We start from the raw sequence: 20,375 nt of genomic DNA, 5'->3' as shown, positions 1-20,375 counted from the left end.
AACAGTGGTATTTTAGGAATTCTTTTATTCTGATATAGTCAGAAGAGTTTAAAAATTCTGTCAGAAGTCCAAAAGACGTGTTTTTAAAACCTTGCTCCTATTGAAGGTGTTATGGAAGATTAGTTTTAAAATATTTTGTCAATAGATTTTGTGTTATAGGTTATATTTTTATGTACATGGGCATTAAGTATTATATGTATTTATGTATTTGTTATTTATAGATACATATATACATAATACAGTATTTACAGAGTAAGCTGTTATTGTGATATCTAATCAAAAGTATTACCTTCTGCAAGGTAGATATTAAAACATTGTTGCATAAATATTAAAGTTAAAAATATTAACTTTAAAATTGTCCAAGAAACACATAAACATAAAATAAAGATTATCATTTCTTGCCTGTGGAAGCATTTCACCAGGTGGATAATATAGTCAGACTCAAGTCTGAAACTAAATAATATTGTTTGTTTCATCTGAAAGAAAAAAATTACAGTTCTTTGGTTCAGATCCAAAAATCCAGAATTTCAGTAAATTCCCTAGAAGGTGGTTTTGAAACCATAAAGAAAACTGCTTAGTCTGACATTTTGATGATTTTGGTTCTCATATATGATGACATCTCGTGGGTCTGTGCAGAAAGGCTATCAGAATCAAAGCGGTGCCAAGGCTTAACTCGTTTTTAGTACTGCTGCTTTGCTGCTGAGGTCATTGGGCATAATTTGTGGATCCACATTAAAGAACTCAGTGAGCAAATGAAAAGAAAATCCCCTGTTAACATTAAACATTATCTTTCAGACAGCAAAATGTTATTCTTCTATTAAGATAAAGTTTCATTTTACTTGCACATCTCAGTAATCTGTTCCAATTTAGTCCAATTTGGTTGTTAGAGCCGACACATCTACGTTGCAATGTAAGGATGTAGCTGCAACCTGTGGAGCCACTCCCAGACCAGCAGTAGCTCAGCAGCAATCCACCCAGTCTATTAAGGCTAGTTTTGACAACACAAGTACACTAACCTGTTCAGGATGCTGGATTCTCAGTAACTGCCACAGCTGTTCTGTTATTGGTTCCTGTTTGGAAGGTAATGATGATTAAATGAGGGACAGGCACATCATTTAGTTGTGATGATATATAGAAACTAAAAGGTTCAAAGGCAGTTTGGGGCGTGCAGTCGGGCATGTTTGCATTTGACTTAAACTGTACAATCACTTCAGTATCTATCAAAAATGGCATTAACTATTTTTGTATGCATCATGTACGCTTAGAATTCAATTAAGAATGTGTATCGATCTACTTTCTTCAAAAAGCAAAAGCACTACAGTTATCTATGTTTTTCCTAATCTCTGAGTAAATAAGAGTATTGTATTTGCACTGTGGCATTAACTTTGACCTTAAACTGTATAAAATATTAACTGTGTTTAGCTTTACCTTTCTGAAGTAGTGTATTCTTAGAAAACATCCTCTCCGTTTCTCTAATATGGGAAAGCAAGTCACAAGAGTGATGTAAAAAAAAAAAAAGAAGTGTGCATGAAAAATGGCAGAAATATGGAAATCTGAACATTTAATTTATGTAAATTATTCTTTATTTTCCTAGGATGGAATCAACAGAAAAATGTGAAGCAGTGATTGCTCATTTTAATGGAAAATTCATAAAGACACCAGCAGGAGTTTCTGGTATGTTGCATGTATTTCTAACGAGATGAATGGATGGGTTACTGCTTACATAGTGGGAGCCTGTTAGACTGATTGTTGTATCTGGCTTCTCATTCAGAGGCGGCCTTATAAAAATTAAACTGTTTCTTGTTGGATGACTGTAATAGCTGCTCACTTGTAACGTGGCATATCACTTCCCTACTCTAATTCTTTTCTAGGAGTCTATTCTCATAGCAGGTAGATGACCAGCTAAGATGCCTTAGGCCAGTTACACACAAATTATATCCCTCATAATTCCAGCTGAAGTCAGGAGACAAGGATGTGTTGTATGTGCATCAGAACTAGATTTGTCTGATTTTCCTTGAACAATTTATCTATGTAAAGAGGTGAAAAATGAACTGCTTTTGCCATCTGTTGATGATTTTTTCCAAACTAAGTGTGAAAAAAAGATTTGATTAAAAAAGTTAAATTCTGTAACAGTGCCTTTATGCCAGGCATTTTCATCCACTGGGAGATTTTACTCTCAAGTCGGAGCAGGCTTTGAGGTTCTTCAGGAAGGTGACAGGAGGTCAACAAAGATAATTCTAGAAATATTGTGCAATGCAAAATGCAGAGATGCTGCAGTTCTTTTGTCACATCAAGTTCCCCAGTGTGCCATCAGTGTGCCAGTGTTTTGTCAGCATTGTTTCTGAAATATTAAACTTAGCATTCCATTAGCTCAAAAATGAGGAAATTCAGAGCAGCAGAGTAAAACAGAAAGAAATCAGGATAACATCGGAGAAAAGAATGCATGCCTGAGATTCCAGCCTGCTTTTGGTAGCCATTTTATTGAGGGTCCCAAGTGGGAATTTCAAAAATTACATAGTTGACATGGTTACTGAACCACCTTTATACCACTGGTGGAAATGTTTGCCAAAGCCTGGCCTTGGCACAGAGGAAGAGTGAAGCAGCCATCAGCAGGCAGCAGAGAATCCAGCTTGCTCAGTAAGGCTGCATACATGCCTCATCCCTAAAAGATTACTCCAGTTTGAGGCAGTCTGTGCTGCGGTAGGGATGGCAAGCTACTTCAGAGCACAGGAAACCACTCCCTTCACCAGCACTAATCTAATGCAGGGCTTTGCTGGCTTTTGCAGACCCTCTGCACTGGGATCGATTGTCAAGGCTACAATTATTTTGTCGAAACTTTGTTATGTGTAGGGGCTTTAACATTTATTTTTCTATTTCATATATTTAGCAATCTGTTTTATGAGGTGGAAAATCCCTCTAGGGGCAAAGAGATAATGGGGTGATTTTCTCTGAACGTTGACTGTGCTCTGATCTGCCCTCCATGATTATTTTTACAGTGCTGATATTGCTTGGACATAATTAAGAGTAAGAAGTACGGAGAAACCAAGAGTTCAAATTAACATATAAGGGGTTCTGTTCAATTAGAGCCAGTAAAAAGCTGTAATAGAACTTCCTATTAGTGTTTTTAGTATGCTTATTCTCACTTGCTTTGCACTGTTCTCAGTGAGAGAGCCATCGAGTGTATTGCATTAACCATAGTCCCAGTTAAATGAAATGAGTGCACGTGCCGTGGTGCTGAATAACTTTACAAATGACTAGGTGAACAGGGGAGTCATGCCAAGCAAGATCCCCGATGCTGTTGTGTAGACTATAGCCTCAGCTTTATTTAGCTGTACTTTTCCATGCTGGTGCTGTGAAGTTTTGTTTCTCCATGGGATGATTTTTATGAAGTTCCGTTTCTTCCTGGAGGTCCTCACCACATAGCAGGCATGTGTCCAATAATGCAGGCTTATGAGAGGCTGCAGCTTGACAATACCCTACATTCTGCCAAAAAGTGGGGCAGAGCCACGGAGCAGCTGTGGTTTTAGACTACCTGCAGACAGAGAGGGGGATGCAGTGGGGAAAGCTCTTGCACAAACAAAGGTTAGGAAAATGTTTCAAAATAGATTAGCATCTTTTGCAGAGCAGCAAGTTCAAATACATAGAAAATAAAACCATGGAACTGGAACTATGTTTAAATTAAAACATTATGTCCTCGAAACTTGGCTAAAATCAGCAAAGGGAGCTGGCTATAAAAACACTGTTATCAGGACGAGGAGGATAGGAGAGAAGGCCTGTAATGAAATAGGTGTGGGAGGAAGAACATCTGTTTAACAAAAACATGCTTTCATAATGCATCTTTGTTGTTTTAAACTAAGTTTGGGCTAAAAAAGTAGAATGGGTTAAACATTATGTGAAGCATAGGAAGACAGAACAGAAATTCCTTTGTGAATCTGTGAGGGCCAAGTGTAGCACAGGGGGTTCACAAATGCACTGACTGTAGAACTTGTGAGTGACAAAATGCCTCACACTGAGCACTGATGATGTGAATCAAGCTGGAGCCAGATGCAACAAGCTGCTCAGACTTTATTTCCCTATTCCATAGTAGCTTAATGAAATATATTCAATATTTAGTGTGTCCTTGTTTGTCTTCTGTCAGGAAGTAGGAGGTTTCACTCAGAGACCAATTTCAAATGCACTGCAAGTTGATATGATCCTAAAACTCCTAGAAATGGTGCATTCATTTCACTGCTTGCTCTCGTCTGGTGTTTGTACTTTCATTAGGCACGTCATTGCAATACGTTTTTCTGATTTGTGGATTGTTAACATCTAGTCCATTTCTCTCAGAGCTTTGATTTTTGTATTTCATACCCTTCTGAACTGAATATTTATGCTATTGCTATACTCATGAAAAGTACTTTTGCATTTAGTTCTATTCTTCTCTGTAAAGAACTACTGATTTCAGTGAGTTATTTAAAGTTTGTCTTTTTTTTCTATGAAACATAAACCTCATGAGGTACATGGGAAGAAAGAGAGATTAAATCCTCATATTGAGCAGAACACAGAAGAAGAGTAGTGAGGACAGACATAGCATACTTCTAGCATCCTTCCTTTTAAAAATATATTTAATATTCGCTATCTTTGTGCTTTGTGCTGGATCTATAACAGTTGCAGAACTGATCTGCTGGGCAAAATCAAGAAAGGCATCTCCTCCTTATTGCAGAAGCGTGTAGCTGCATGATGATACATGAGAATAATTATATAAATAATTACATAAAGCAGTTATTCTGTAGAATACATAAGGACACACCAAGGTATGTAAGTCTGAGTGTATTCATCTTTCTTAACTTTTTTTATTTTAAGGTGAGGAGTTACAAGAGCTTTCTGCCTCTTAAATTATTTTGTAGCTCTTTTACTGAAAAGAGCTTTTTGGTGTTTTGCATATATGCATTTTTTTCAGTGGAAAAAAGACATACTCTTTCTAAGCAACCCGTAGTATTTTTGCTTTTGCTCAAGGAACAATGGGTGACAGCAATGACCCAGAGGTCATAGATTATCCATGTCCAACCCTCCCCTTCCCTTTTGCAGCAGACACTGATCACTTGCACTTTATTTCAGGGAGAAAGCTGGGGACAGGTGTGAGAGCCCTGCTTCTGCCACGCTCTTAACATAGGCCAGGGAGAAGTGTACCAGGTGTGGCAGCCACCGTTAGAAATGGTTTTGGTCTTGATTACCTGTCTAGTGCAGAAGAGGAAGGAAAATGGACTACCGAAATTCTTATTTGCTTACCTTTGAAATTATCCAGAAATTTATTGTTGCAGAAATCTATAAAGTGACTTCAGCCATTTGACATAAACTCACATTTCTTAGTCATCTTTCACAGACCCTTTAGAAATAATCTATGATCCACTGTCTGAAAACCATAGCCAAAGGGTATCAAGAGGTCACTGTGCTGGTGTAACTTCTGATTGTCACACTGAAGGCATCAGAACCAAGATTTTACCCATTAAATCAAAGATTAGGAGCTTTTCCTGTTCTTGTTCTCATAATTTATAATTGCTCCTTAGTTTGAAGCATTGACATTGGAAATGAAAAAAAAAAATACTTATTAAACCACTCAAAATATCAAAATGTCACTCTTGTGACAAATTATTAAGTCCTATGTAAATTATTACATAAGTGTAACCCTGAATGCTGTGTATAAGTGAAGATTAGGATGGTGTGAGGATTATGTATTTTGTTCCTCTTGAAACCTACAGAGCTCCTGATATTTGATATCTTGGATTGCACAACCTATTTTTTAATTCCCACTGCTTTTGGCAGAAGTTTCTAGCTGTACAGGCTTGCCATATCATTAAAGTGCTGTTTTAATGTTAAAATTCTTTAATCTCATATGCTTTGTCATTAGCAAATATATAATAAAAGTCTTTAAAAGGTGTAGTTTAACAGAAAACTCATTATTAATGAGAATAGTATTTTAAAACTTGTGTTACATTTTTGAATATCTGAAAGCAGAGATTATTGAAATGTTGTCAAATTAGCCATATAAAGTCAAGAGTACAAACATGAAGCCCCATTGTAGCGCTTGGTGTTTATTTGGGCAGACGAAGGTTGAATTCTAATGTACACATGTGCACAACAAGTATGACAGGGAAGTATTTTCTCTCTACACTAACATTTTATTCATTTATTTCTTCTGTTAAGATATTGGTCCTGGAGGGCGATTCAAGGCAGGAGGATCTGCCCTGCTCTTTCCACAGCCAGGTTTCAATGTACTGAAAAGTGTGTGGTTGTAGACTGTCTCTGCAGCAATATCTCATCATCTCCATCCTACTTAGGTGTCTGCTGGTTTTCATTAAGCACCAGCAGAGTGGGCATTTTCCGTATCTTAGCCAGAGATGCATAAATCCACTGTAAGTCATAGCCTTGTAAATCAGCCATCTCTTAGCTGTGAATGCTACTCTGAATATTTATGCTGTGCCTCCCTGTCTTGCACATACAGACAAATCACTGAGTGATTAGCAGTTCCCTTCATCTGGGCCTGCACACTTCCCAACAATTAAACAATAAAAATGACTCTCCCTTCCTTCCTGGACCACAAAAAAAAAAGATTGCCTGACTGGTCTGTAGGGCTTGCTGCAGCTTTTTCTTGTGTATATGTAATATGTGTTAGAGAGGGAACATCTTACATATCTTAGGAGAAATAGGAGGAAGGCTAAACTGAAGAAATCAATTTCTGAAGGGCTGTGATTATTCATCTGTTGGAGGGGGATCAGTAGATCCTACTCCGCTCCTGTGAAGAGTTATCTCTCCTGAGCCTTCTCCGATGACCACCAGTCATCACATTCCTAAAGCAATGAACATGAGTAGTGCTCAGGTCGCAAGGATGGAAGAGCAGCCAAAAACTGAGGCTTTTCGCTGCAGATGTCCTTCCTATCAGCATTTAGATCTTGAACTGGAATCAGGGAAGACGAAAGCTATACAACCTTCTCAGAGCAGTTGGTGGTATGAAATAGACAGTCTACTGCTTTATTTTTTTTTCCTTTTAATGAGAGCTGCATCATTTGGTATCGTTTATGGACACAGTGGGGAGCAAAAGAAGGTGGAAGGTCAGAAACATAAGGGTTCCCACGACCAGATCTGTGCTCAATATGATGGAGAGCAAACTTCTGGCAAATCACAAATAATTGCCTTAGTTATTTGGGGATTTTTTCTTCTTTTTCTTTTTCTTTTTCTTTTTCTTTTTCTTTTTCTTTTTCTTTTTCTTTTTCTTTTTCTTTTTCTTTTTCTTTTTCTTTTTCTTTTTCTTTTTCTTTTTCTTTTTCTCCTTCTTCTTTTTCTCCTTCTTCTTTTTCTCCTTCTTCTTTTTCTCCTTCTTCTTTTTCTCCTTCTTCTTTTTCTCCTTCTTCTTTTTCTCCTTCTTCTTTTTCTCCTTCTTCTTTTTCTCCTTCTTCTTTTTCTCCTTCTTCTTTTTCTCCTTCTTCTTTTTCTCCTTCTTCTTTTTCTCCTTCTTCTTTTTCTCCTTCTTCTTTTTCTCCTTCTTCTTTTTCTCCTTCTTCTTTTTCTCCTTCTTCTTTTTCTCCTTCTTCTTTTTCTCCTTCTTCTTTTTCTCCTTCTTCTTTTTCTCCTTCTTCTTTTTCTCCTTCTTCTTTTTCTCCTTCTTCTTTTTCTCCTTCTTCTTTTTCTCCTTCTTCTTTTTCTCCTTCTTCTTTTTCTCCTTCTTCTTTTTCTCCTTCTTCTTTTTCTCCTTCTTCTTTTTCTCCTTCTTCTTTTTCTCCTTCTTCTTTTTCTCCTTCTTCTTTTTCTCCTTCTTCTTTTTCTCCTTCTTCTTTTTCTCCTTCTTCTTTTTCTCCTTCTTCTTTTTCTCCTTCTTCTTTTTCTCCTTCTTCTTTTTCTCCTTCTTCTTTTTCTCCTTCTTCTTTTTCTCCTTCTTCTTTTTCTCCTTCTTCTTTTTCTCCTTCTTCTTTTTCTCCTTCTTCTTTTTCTCCTTCTTCTTTTTCTCCTTCTTCTTTTTCTCCTTCTTCTTTTTCTCCTTCTTCTTTTTCTCCTTCTTCTTTTTCTCCTTCTTCTTTTTCTCCTTCTTCTTTTTCTCCTTCTTCTTCTCCAGTTTCTGTCTCCTACTTGCAGGTTTCTGGTACTTCATTGCGGATTTACTCCACCCTCCATAGTCTCCAATATTTTTCCCATTTATTAGCCTAACCTTTTTCTAGTTTATTTTATGGTTATGGGATTTTAATTACTATTCTCTGTAAGACAATCCATTTGAAGTTAATTCCGTTGTCAGGTACAATGAAGTCTGACTCTCTGAGATAAAGGTTATGTGGCTGCTGAATAGCAGCGTATGAGCCACAGCAGTGCAGATCTCTGAAGGACACGTGATCCGTCCTGAGATGAGACAAGCAGCCACACTCCAGCTCTGCCTCCCAGTCCATCACCTTTCTTGGAGAAAGCTGTCAGTGATGTATCATGTAGGAAGTGTATATTTTTTTTCCCCAGTAGAACCAGAGCTAGTATTTCATGTGTGCCATTCAAAACCAGCAATGTCTTGGCTGGCAGTGGGCTGTGTTATGGTTGTGCCAGTAGTTTGGAAGTCAGATTCTGGGTTGGACCGTTGGTCCCCTGAGGTTTTCAGTACTCACTGTTCCTCTGACTTAGGGAAGTACCAATAGTCCTTTCTAAATGCAGGCATAATGAAGGGCACGTCAGTACTGATCATGGTTTTATTAGATTTTATTGCAGAATATAGATATGCTAAAATTTTCCTCTGGGATGATTTTTTACACACAGTCGTTTACTCTGCACTGGGACATTTGCACATTGTCAGATCCAGCCTTGTCTCATTCAGGTGTTTCCAAACAGAGAACTGCTCAGAGGAGTGTCACCTTAAAGCTTAGACAGCTCATGTCTCAGGAATTACTGGCAGAGAAGTGTTCACATCCAAGTCATAACAGAGCTTCCACCCTGTGATTAGGGAGGGTGTGGTGTGATGTGGTTCTGTGCTTCAGCCACGGGTACACAGAGCTGTTGCAGCTTAAGCCAGTCTTAAGGAAAGAGCACTGTGCTAACTTTTGTTTTTTGATTGATTGCATTTCAGGCATTGAGGTTGTGGTAAGGATTATGTTATGCCAAAACTAAAAAACATTTAGTGACACCATTTAATGGCATTTTGCAAAGAATGAGATAAAAGAAAAATCTTGAAGAGTTTGTGGTTGCATTGCATGATAGATAGATAGATAGATATAGATATACAGATAGATAGATATAGATCAGAGATAGAAAGGGAATGGAAAGTTGTGTCATTTTTTCAGTGCAAGGTGACAGGAGATAAAGGTGTCCAGTCTATCTGGCAGATGTGACTAAGTGGAAGTACAGTGCAGCTCTGGTCGTTCTCAATGAGCAGAACTGCTTGACGCTTTGGGACATTACTGAGCCCTCCAAGAAGAGGAGAAGTATTTGAAAGCCATTTCACATAGTGTTCTTCACCTTCCATACTTGTACCTCCCTATATATGAATAGTACTGCAAGTAATACTCTTCCTTCCTTCTCAGTTCCTGCAGAACCTTTGTTGTGCAAGTTTGCCGATGGAGGACAGAAAAAGAGACAGAATCAGAATAAATACATACAGAATGGAAGAGCATGGCACAGAGAAGGCGAGGTGAGACTTGTAAGTCCTCCCTTCAAGCTCTAGTGTGGGTGTACAATAATGAATACTTATGGAAATGATAGGCATTGAGACTTCTTGGCTCGGCTCTTTGGCATATTAAAAATATGCAAGCAACCCTCACCTGACAATTTGCAACTCTATAAACTGCTTAACTGTATCTTCCTTAAGAGGAAAAAAAAAAAAAAAGTATCTCATTAAAGTGAACACTAAAATCTCCTTTGCTTTGGTCAGGAGTATATCTGAAATATCTTTGATATTATAAAGTTATGTGAAACGTAACTTTATTTACATCTAGTAGGTAATCCCTTTTGTTCATGCAGAACTGAAGCGCACAGCCATTTTTGAAGACTAAAACAGTGTGGTGCAGCATTAAATTTTTCTGTTTGTTGCAGCTTTTTTTAATCTTTAATATTCAATATAATACTTTCATAGGCTTACTGTGATTACCAAGCCTGGAGACCTCATATGTATGAAACAACAAAATTCAAATATGTCTTCTGAAAAATGGGCTCCTTGTTCATTTTTATACTTTATATATTATATGCCTCGTGTAGCCCTAGCATAATCATCCTCATGCTCCGCCTCTCAAACACACACATGTTATCTCAGCCAGGTATTTTATAGATTGCATTTTGTTCTTCCTGATGGAAACTTTTTAGCCAATGTCACAGACTCTCTTTACTTATAATTACTTCTGTCAATTAACCTTTCCCTAACTGTAGAATAATCAACTGTATCAGTACAAGTTTTCAGTTAAAATTAATACAGCTAATTAATGAGTATGAGAAATAATTTACATGAATTGATGAATTATGTCAATTCTCTTTCCACTTATTTTTTAAAGGCTGGAATGACACTCACTTATGATCCAACCACAGCTGCTTTACAAAATGGGTATGTTAAGTGCTAGCACACTAAGAAAAAAATGTTTGCATTATGAAAGATGCATAGAACTGGCATTTAATAAATATTTCTATATTTTCTAGATTTTATCCATCACCCTACAGTATTACAGCAAACAGAATGATCACTCAAACATCTATTACGCCATATATTGCTTCTCCAGTTTCCACATACCAGGTTTGTATTTAGAACTTAGGAGCTGCAATGATTCATTGGAGCTTGTGTTTATTTATCAGTTGCTGCATCTGACTCTCTGCACTCTCCAGTCATGCTACCTTTTAATGAAGAGGCCTCTTCACGCTGTACAGCATGAAAATGAAGGCCTTAAAAACTGAAGGTGTGTTTGTTGCAGGAAGCATAGCAAAGTAATGGGATGCCAGTTGTGTTGTCAAAAACACTCTCTAAATTGTGGTGATGGCTAAGGGTTTGTAGCCCCCTCTGCATTTCATGTATGATTTTTTCATTTTTTCTTCATCAAATTCTTTTATTATCAATAATTCACCTTTAAAATAATTATTCTTTGTTTAAATCCTTTTTTGGTTTACTGAAGTTTTATTTCAGAGATATCTCTCCATGGTTTTGAACATTTCTGCAGGTGGTTTCAGAGCAAAAAAGCCCATTAGTCATGTGTTACGTAGGTTGGTTAAAAAGGCTGCAGAAACTTGCTTAACATTGAGAAGGAAACTTGGAAAGGAGTTCGGAGTTCAGATTGTATGAGCATTATCACAGCGTTACCTAAATGATTACCTATCTGGCATTTTACTGTTTAACACACAAGTTTTCTACCTGTGGACCATCATTACTGTGCAGAAATAACCATGTCCTCTCATTCCATCTGAGAAGAAAGAGGAAGAATTGTCCAGTTTTAAGTCTGGAGATCTAATGCCTTCTTGCTCCAACAGAGTTTATATAGGAGGTGCGCTCTGGGATAAAGGGCAGCTGGATTCATTTGGAATTAATTTCTGAGATGATTTATGCAACACAATGTTTGCTCCTGGCAGACAGTGTCACTGATGTATTTTTCAGTATATGGAGTCATTCCGCTTTGTACAGCAATATCTCAAAAACTGCAGCAAGCTCATACCCAGAAAAGCATTATCAGAATTTTTTATTAAAATATAAATTATGAATCAACAGGAGACTCTTGAACATTCTGAGTCCAAGTAAAAGTTGAAAGTTGGCATGGAAACATGCTTCATGGGAGCACGGGATCACTGCTGGGTTTATTGGGAGAGGTGGGCGACAGTAACGTATGTTTCTAAAAATGTCATAACCAGTGTTTTGGTGTATGTCACATGGAGCTTAAATAGGTGTGGATGGAGTTATTGACGTCATGATATTTAAAGTGCTACAGTAATACGAATTGAAAATGAAAGGGAAGCATTCTATGGTAGGGAGGGAGGAGGTTCTTGTCCAGAAATATTTCACAATTTGAGCATTAGTCACATCATCATTACTGATCCATCCCACTGAAACTTGCAGCATTCTGTCACCTACACAACAGAAAGTATCCTGAAAGCGTGATTTATTTATTTTTTCTTTGGGCGTGCTATAACCTGTACCTAGATTTATTCTTATTAAAGGTAAACAAATTTAATAAAGTTTTGGCTAGTGTTTGTTTCTGCAACTCCTGTATACCCAAATGACAGCACTAAGCCAGTTACTACGTTAGCGTGAGTAGATCAGCCAAAGCTTTCGTTAGGCTGTACCAGAATTTTTGCCATTAAGCCTGGGGAAAGGGAGGGTTCAACTGTTTTACTTTTTACCATTCGATTTCTGAACACCTTGTTACACTTTTACTTAAAAAAAATTGCTCAGAACTGAAAATGAATGCAAGAGGACGGAAGAAATGTTTCCATCTTGCCAAAAACACCCCGCCTTGTGTTTTTTTATTTTTCAAGACAGTCTGTCTGCCTGTCCTATTCACAGGACACTGGGAAAGAAGGTGAAGAGTTTAAGGGGTTTTAAGTTTCCGGCAATCGTGGTGAGTCAGGTCTGCATGCCCCATGCAGGTCAGATCCTGCCTTATCCTACACATATGGCACTACCAGAGATGAAAAAGAGACATTGTCATCTTGCTTTCATATTTCTTGCAGCACGCTTATTCAAAGAGCTGTTATAACCAGCTCTTTTTAAATAAGAAAACCATATAACCCATTAGTGTACTTTTCATTCCTTTTAATTTACCTTGTCACGTGAAGTTAGGTAACCTGCCTCAGTTTAAGCATCTGGATAATCAGTTTTTTTGGAGAGAAAATATGCTAGCTGCATCAGGAGCGGAATAGTACAGTGTTAATTGAAGTGGATAATAAAATACCAATTTTGTTCCAGGTTCAGAGTCCTTCTTGGATGCAGCCTCAACCATATATAATGCAGCACCCAGTAAGTTTTTATACTTCTCCATTGTGGTGTAAACAATTTGCATATTTTAAGCAACAGAGAATAGGCCATTTCCAACCCCATTACTTCCAGATAATTGACAATTACACCATAATGATTAAATCATGGATGAAAATGGGAAAGAGAAAGGATTATGATAAACCTGAGCTGGGACTCATTTTCTTAGGAAAAAAAGAAAGCTGCCTTCAGGGTATCGACGTGATGAGTAAAACTAGATTTACCACGTCTGCATCCTGGGGAACCTTTCTTTCATTTTTAAAAATTATGAGCACTTTGCAGTTACCAATGCTTTACGTACTGTGTACCGATAGGAAGCTGCAATAGAAGACACAATGTTTTAGAACAGATCTAGAGGAGTTCAGTCTGGATAATCTGTGATAGACAGATGGACGTGGCGATAGGAATGGCAGCAGGGGCACTCACTTGAGACAACCTGGATAACCTGTTCTGGCTTCACCATGCATGAGTAACACTACTCTCCCTATATGTCTGGCTGTGGTGTCTATACCAGACTGACAAGTATTCTAATCTGTTCTCTCACATGTTTTGCTTCTTATCTACATCACTTGCCAATTGAGTTGCTATTATGGGTTTATAGGGTTTCTTGATAGGAGCGTTACAAATAATAACAGGCCCTCCTATAGTGAAAAACAAGTCTGTTTCCAAATATAGGAAAGATATTGTCCAGATGTCAGTTAACTTCTCCATGCAGAGTACAGAACGTAAATCTGTGTGGCCAAGCATTTCCTTGTGAATTCAGAGAAGGCGATACTGAGGCTGGCCTCCTTCTCACGCAGTTCACTGTTATTGCATTTGTAATTTTTGAATGTTAAACACACACACAAACTTTTTTAACTTTTCTGTCAATGCAGAATTTCCTAAAAACCATCCTGCAAATTAATGCTGTAGGAGACACGAGTTAATATGTTATAGCACCGTGAGATCTATCTGTTTTGAAGATATGCAGTATGAGATTTCGTAGCTGAAAAATAACGATCTAGTTTTTTGACGTACGTTTAGTTTTGGTCTGTGCAGAAATTGGTGCTGTCTTACTCATTTGCTTTGCAGAGAAGCCTGCAGTCTGCAGACAGGAAATTCTTTCAGTGTTTGATGTGCCTGTGACTCATTTCATCTACGCTGGTCACATGGTTGTTTTTCCAACTACACTCCGTAGGGTTGGTTGGTTTGTTTTTTTCTTTCATTTTAAGGAATAGCTATAGATTGAAAATCCTAGCTTTCAGTACACTGCGATTATTTCTGTTGATTTTGACCCTCCATCTATTTTAATCAACACTTCTGCAAGCATAACTCATACAGACTGCTTGGAAATATATTTTTGCAGAACATGATTAGTAAAACAAAGGCAGTTGATAACCTTCCATTTCAGATAACTCTGAAAACCTGACAAGCATACCTTGGCATATTTAGCAATGTTGAGTTTTCAAAAATGCTCACATCTTTGTAACTTTGTAAAGTTAACAAACTGGCCCCAGAACCATAGAGCCATCCTGGCAGCTGGTATTTGTGTAGATAACCAAGTCTTTTTGCAGCTCTGCTGACTCCCTCATCTAAAATTTGTCTTGTTTGTGAACATGACATGTGCAGGTAGCGTTCCCCTAACACAGGTGTTCCTCCAAAGCCTCTATTCTTAAAGATGAGACAAATGCTTCTTAAAGCCTGAAATTCCAAAGCTCAAACTAAGCAAACCTGGTAATGTGCCAAGTTTTACTGTAAAGTTAACATCTAATTGAACTTGTGTTTGCAGCAGGTGTCTCAAGTGCATTGTGCATTTGTTTACGTTCAGTAGGAAGTCAGTGGAAGTCAATGCAGTACTTACCCTGCGACCAAGCTGTGCAAAACGCGTCCATGTTAGAGTGCCCAAGAGTTGTGTGCTGAGTCAGTCAGTGCCTTGCATTAAGGAGAATTCATGCAGTATATCCCCTTGAAAGGACAGTGCCTACTTAGTGTCTCAAATTAAAAACATAATTAAAATCTGATTGTTGCCTTCATCATTTCTTTCTTTGTTTTCATAGGGTGCTGTACTGACTCCCTCCATGGACCATACCATGTCACTACAGCCTGCATCAATGATAAGCCCTTTGACGCAGCAGATGAGTCATCTTTCATTAGGCAGTACTGGAACAGTATGTAGCAATTAAATACAAAATAGAACTTTTGCAAGTGGAAAATATTGTGTGTAGATAACAGTATGCGCGTACATTTACATGTAAAAAAAAATTTTCATTTGATAAAATATTAAGAACTGTCTCCATATATGAATTAGATTCATCATTATTTATTCAGTCTATTAGTTAGTCAGATAGAGTGAGTAAGCAAAATAGATAAAACAAATGAAAGGAACCGAGGAGATGACTCCAGAGTGAAAAAGAAACGACAGTTGTTTTTGTTCTTCAGGAGATCAGAGAGCTGAAAGTTATACATTGTGTGGAGCAAAAGCTAGACAGGAAGAAGAGATGAAGGCCAGGCTCTAAACCAAAAGACTCTTCTCTTCTGAGTAGAGAGTATTAATATATATGTGTATGTGTAGGGATTAACAGAGAAAAATTCTTTACTTACTTTACTTTACTTTTTTGAAGGCTAAATTAGGTATTAAAAAAAACAAAAACACCTCAGTTTTCTGAAAAGGCTTTTAGTTTCAGACACAAAAGTCTCTCACATATGGGAAACATTCAGTATCTATTACATGGTGTCATGACAGGTGTTTTGAATACTCTTAAATTTTCGTTGGACTTCAGCTCAGCTTAACATGCTGTTTCTCCTTCTAGTACATGCCAGCCACAACAGCTATGCAAGGAGCCTACATACCCCAATACACACATGTCCAGACAGCAGCGGTTCCTGTTGAGGTCAGTATATGATACAGAAGACTAGAGATAAGAGATACAAATTTACTATTTTAAAATTATTTTATTTTTATTATTTTTTGCAAGGAGTTTTGCCTGCTGAAGTGCTGTAACTGTGCAAGTATTCTGCCATGTTTGAAAGGTTTTAGACTTGAAGACCTAATTGCAAACATTGCATGGAAATGCAGATTGCAGGTAATGCTGTCTGCTTTCGTCTCACATAGTTTCTCCCTCTTCATTTTCAGGAAGCCAGTGGTCAACAGCAGGTTACAGTAGAGACGTCCAGTGACCATTCTCCGTATACGTATCAACAAAATAAGTAACTGTGAGGTAGGGGCTCCTCCTGTCACATGAAAGATGTGAATTCAAATATATATTTTTTTCATAACATGCAGTACTCTGTATTGAAAGTTCTTGCACATATCATATAAATAACATTGATAATATCTGGGGACAGACACTGAAATTAACATGAATTTGGCCAGAGTTAGAAGTAAGGGAAAGGAAAAAGTGAGTTAATGAATTAAAAATAACACTTTGATACTTTCTCTATAGCTTATGTGGATTATATTCTATTTTAATTTGTTAATCTTGTATACAGCATGTGGTATAAAAGAATAACAATGAGTTAGTACAAAAAACCTTTGTATCAGATTGGGAAGCAGCTTCACAACAGTCTTAGGGAGTATGAGGCTGGGTTCCGGTCTTTTAGAAATCTTTGCTGACACTCTCTTGCAAATTTCCCTGCCCATCCTTTATTCTAGGAAGTAGCAATTTGGTCCAGAATTTTGTCAATTGATTTTTAATCCAGGTCCTGGATTGGCTCTAATTCCAGAGTTTTTTATTTACCTTCCTCCTGCAGGTTTCCTATGTCCTTGCTTGCATTCCTCACTGACCCTTCATTAGTTTATCCTAACTCCTTCTGTATATAATTTTTCTTTCAGTAGATTGCTATCCTGAAAATGCTGTTTGCACTAACCCTCCTTCATCCTCCATGCTTTAAATTACTGGAAGTTAGTTTTTTCCTAACCCATCTTTTTCTGGGTGCTTTGTAAACCAAGCAACTGGACTACATAATTTTTAAATCAAATTTTGTAAGACCTAATGCTGAATAATTCCATTCAGCTTCAAGTATGTATGAGAGGTGGTCTTAGAAGTGTTTTTTTCACAGCCCTCGTGGCATTCCTGAAGTAGTCAAAAATCTCACGCAGTTACGTGCAAGAGTTCCCAATGGTGTGATACTCTCTTTAAAATGCGCAGATCCAACAGTACACACATTTTGCCATCACTTTTGATTTTGCAGGTCAACTGTGTTATTTGACAACACTGCTCTCATCCCTATTATTGGCATAACAGCTTCTTACATGTTCAAGTATGTAAAGATAGAAACAAACCAATTGGGAAACTTTGCACATTTGACAGCTGGCACAGTCCGCATAGCACAACATATGACCTGTGTTTATTATTTTAGTCTGGCCAAACGCCGGCATCTAGAGCAAGCCCACATCCTTGGTTTTCTTCCAAGGCAGGGAGAAGCAAAGCCACAGACTCTTCTCATTCTCCATCTCCTAGTGTTAAAGCTCCTGCATGCTTCCCATGCCAAGGCTATTGGCTGGTGTTAACCACTTTTCAGGAAATTATTTGTTATGCCGTTAAGTCTTCCCTGTGGGCACGTAAAGCCTCCTTGTGAACAGATCTGTAGTAGGTGGGACAACAGAATCCTGCATCCCCACACCTCCAGCAGTGTGCCAGCCTCTTTCTTGTAGATGGGGGCCATAGGAGGACCAACATGTAGACTCTTGAAGGGGGATCAGGTGCGCTGCAACCCGAGAAACGTTGTCTAACATTGACTCTATAGCACACTGAGCTCTATGAGCAGCTCTGGGTGCTTGCTGGAAGTGATAAAATCCTCCATGATTTTATTCCTAGAGAAGCTCTGCTGCCTGCACTGATCTGCACAGGGAAATCTGTGCACTGTGGCAGCGGGTGTGGGCACAAGAGGAAGGGTAATATTGCTCAGCTGATTTCAGCCCCGGAGTATGGCATTCGGTATTTCTGTCCTCAGAGCATGCTGGTACTTGTCATTTATCAGACAAATGAAGGGGAGGGAACTGATGGTTATTTCTTGCCCTAAATACAGGCAACACTGTGGCCTCTTAATTGTTATAGTTTTGTCACTGTTGACAAATGATAGCTTTTTTCTGAATACATGCACAGCACGTTTGGAGATGTCCTATTAAAAGTTGTGATATATTTTGCCATCAATAAGTGGCAAATGACAACATGAGACAGTGCAGTCTGTCAGGAATACCCAGCACCTTTCCCTTAATGAATACACTTAATAGCTGTATTGTTTCTTGTTGTCAAGTTGCTGCTATGTGAAAATAGTAAAGGGACTTAAAAATAGCCCAATATAATTGAATATGCACCTATGAATGTACAAACTTTAAATTAACACGCTGCCTTTCCTAGAAAAATTCCAAAACTGTCTTAACTTTTCATTAGCTGAATGTTTTTTAAAACCCATCTGATAATTTTAAGCCAGTATAGCAAATGGAGGAGCCTCCCTTCATGTTTAATGAGCCCTGAATTGCTGTTAAATGTTAACCAGCGTGGAGGCATGGGAGCTGCCTGTGCTTTGGCTGTGGGGAGCTGCGCACATCCTCCCTCTTCTCATCCAGAGATGGAAGCCTTTGGATGCAGCAGCAGTAGGCTCACTCACTCATCTGCTTTGGGTCAATTAAAAGCAACCAACAACGAGAAAGCAGGCAGGGAGATAGCTTGGAACACAGCCTCCCAGCTCCTCGGTGGGCATTCTGCATGCTTATATTTATTAGAGGTAAAGGGGGAAAGAACATGGGGAGGCCACATGCTGGCAGAGAGCCGTATCCCAGTGAGTGCCGAGCACCTGGAGTGCCACCTCTGGCTTTGCTTCTCAGATTTGTGCTCTGATTCTCTCAGTCTGCTCCCAGCTGTCTAGAGGAGGAGGTGGTGTAGCTCGCACACAGCCACGTTAGTAAAATGAATGCAATTCGTAACCCTGCTGTAGCTCTGACCTTTCTGTGTTGCAGATGCCCGGTGTTGACCTGGCCTGGAGAAGGGTGCAAAGGCTGAAACAATCATGGATTTTACTGATCAATTGTGCTTTAGGAATTATTGACAGTTTTGCACAGGTTCTTGAAAATGTTATTTATAATGAAATCAACTAAAACTATTTTTGCTATAAGTTCTATAAGGTGCATAAGAAAAACCTTAAATTCATCTAGTAGCTGTTCCCATGAACAGGTTTATTTTAGTAAAAAAAAATTTTTATCAAGTGTTACGACGCAAAAAAAAAAAAAAATTCAAATTTCTGGGTATGCACAGATGACCACGAAGACTATTCATGTGCATGACAGAATTTGTGTTTTGGTTTATTTTTATTTCCTTTGTTTCCTTTTATTTTTTTCCTTTTTTTTTTTTTTAAATTTTTTTTTTAATTGTATGAAATGGGTTTTCTGAAGTTTAAAATAGTAAAACATCTAGGATGATGTTCTGTGCTTGCAGTGTGTGAGTGTTGCTTTAGTGCAGTGTTGCAGTTATAGCGTCTGGTCTTTTAGCCTTCTGTTTTTCTTTTAATGTAGTGTGAAGTGTCTTATCCTTTTCTATGAATTCCAATTTGCCTTAAATCTTTCGATGCTGTAGCTATTTCAGTAAGTAGTCCAAACTAATGGTGTAGAATGCTTTGACCAAATGAGCTGGTCTATTATGCCTTGTAAAACAGCAGCATAGGGCTTTTAAAGGTAGTCAATAAAAATTGCTGAAAATTTGGCTTTTTTAATGTGTAGTAAGTGTTTTTAATGATTTTTCACATAATATGTAAGGTAGTGAAACGCAAGAGGGGAAAACTGTTTTGTGTGAAACACATTTTCTGATGGGGAAATTTTAATAGGATAAATCGTTTGTAAGGCCGTACGCCGATAGCTCCCTCTGGTAGTTCGGATGACTTAGGAACTCTGCTGTATGATGCAATGTAAAATCTTTTTTTGCCTTTTTTTTGGAAACTAACTCGATGTTCTAGTTTTAGCGTAGGTAGAATAGGGAGTTTGGGGTGGGGATCTCACCGAATGTTTTTGTCCTTCCTTTATACTAATGATAGTGCTTTAGGATGAGGATCGTACTGAGACTTAGCAAACACAAAAGTTGCTATTGCAGCAAAATGGCAAAAGCTAAAGGACTCGTTTTCAAACACAAGCTGAGATGCAAGGAGAAGCATAATTGATTGGGTACTAGCTCTCTATTGTAGGTAAATAAAAATAAAAAGACTTGGCACTTTTAAAAGGTAACTTTACCAAAGAACAAAGAGCCAGTAACCAATAATTTTGATTTGTCTCAGCATTACGTCTTCTGTACTCTTTATTTTTGCCGGACCAGTTTGCGGTTAGGAGAATGTGCCTTTTTTGTACATTTGCATTTAGGTTTTATAATTTTAATTGACGTATGGACACAAAAGCATGAAGGAAGACTTGGATCCAAGCAGTGCCACACTTTACATCATCACTACAAGTGTTAAGTGTAAAGAAAAC

General features: G+C 38.0%; 1 protein-coding gene across 6 annotated transcripts in view; it reads left to right on the top strand.

The window, feature by feature from the left end:
- RBMS1 (RNA binding motif single stranded interacting protein 1) overlaps positions 1 to 19,630 on the top strand; it is a 345,593-nt gene extending 325,963 nt beyond the window's left edge. For 4 of the 6 annotated variants that reach the window (XM_090143846.1, XM_031599563.2, XM_031599565.2 and 1 more), the window contains 9 exons: positions 1,595 to 1,674; positions 9,528 to 9,643; positions 10,488 to 10,537; positions 10,630 to 10,723; positions 12,878 to 12,928; positions 14,980 to 15,090; positions 15,733 to 15,813; positions 16,056 to 16,140; positions 18,882 to 19,630. In XM_090143846.1, coding sequence (XP_089999972.1) covers positions 1,595 to 1,674; positions 9,528 to 9,643; positions 10,488 to 10,537; positions 10,630 to 10,723; positions 12,878 to 12,928; positions 14,980 to 15,090; positions 15,733 to 15,813; positions 16,056 to 16,133 — 661 coding nt within the window. In that variant the 3' untranslated portion in view covers positions 16,134 to 16,140; positions 18,882 to 19,630. The remainder of the gene's footprint in view (positions 1 to 1,594; positions 1,675 to 9,527; positions 9,644 to 10,487; positions 10,538 to 10,629; positions 10,724 to 12,877; positions 12,929 to 14,979; positions 15,091 to 15,732; positions 15,814 to 16,055; positions 16,141 to 18,881) is intronic. The other 2 variants (XM_090143847.1, XM_031599564.2) reach the window with 1 other exon arrangement.
- The last annotated feature ends 745 nt before the right edge of the window (positions 19,631 to 20,375 follow it).

This window comes from Phasianus colchicus, chromosome 7 (assembly GCF_987193195.1).
Source record: "Phasianus colchicus chromosome 7, bPhaCol1.hap1.1, whole genome shotgun sequence".
NCBI lineage: Eukaryota > Metazoa > Chordata > Aves > Galliformes > Phasianidae > Phasianus > Phasianus colchicus.
This window is presented reverse-complemented; position numbering and strand designations above follow the sequence as displayed.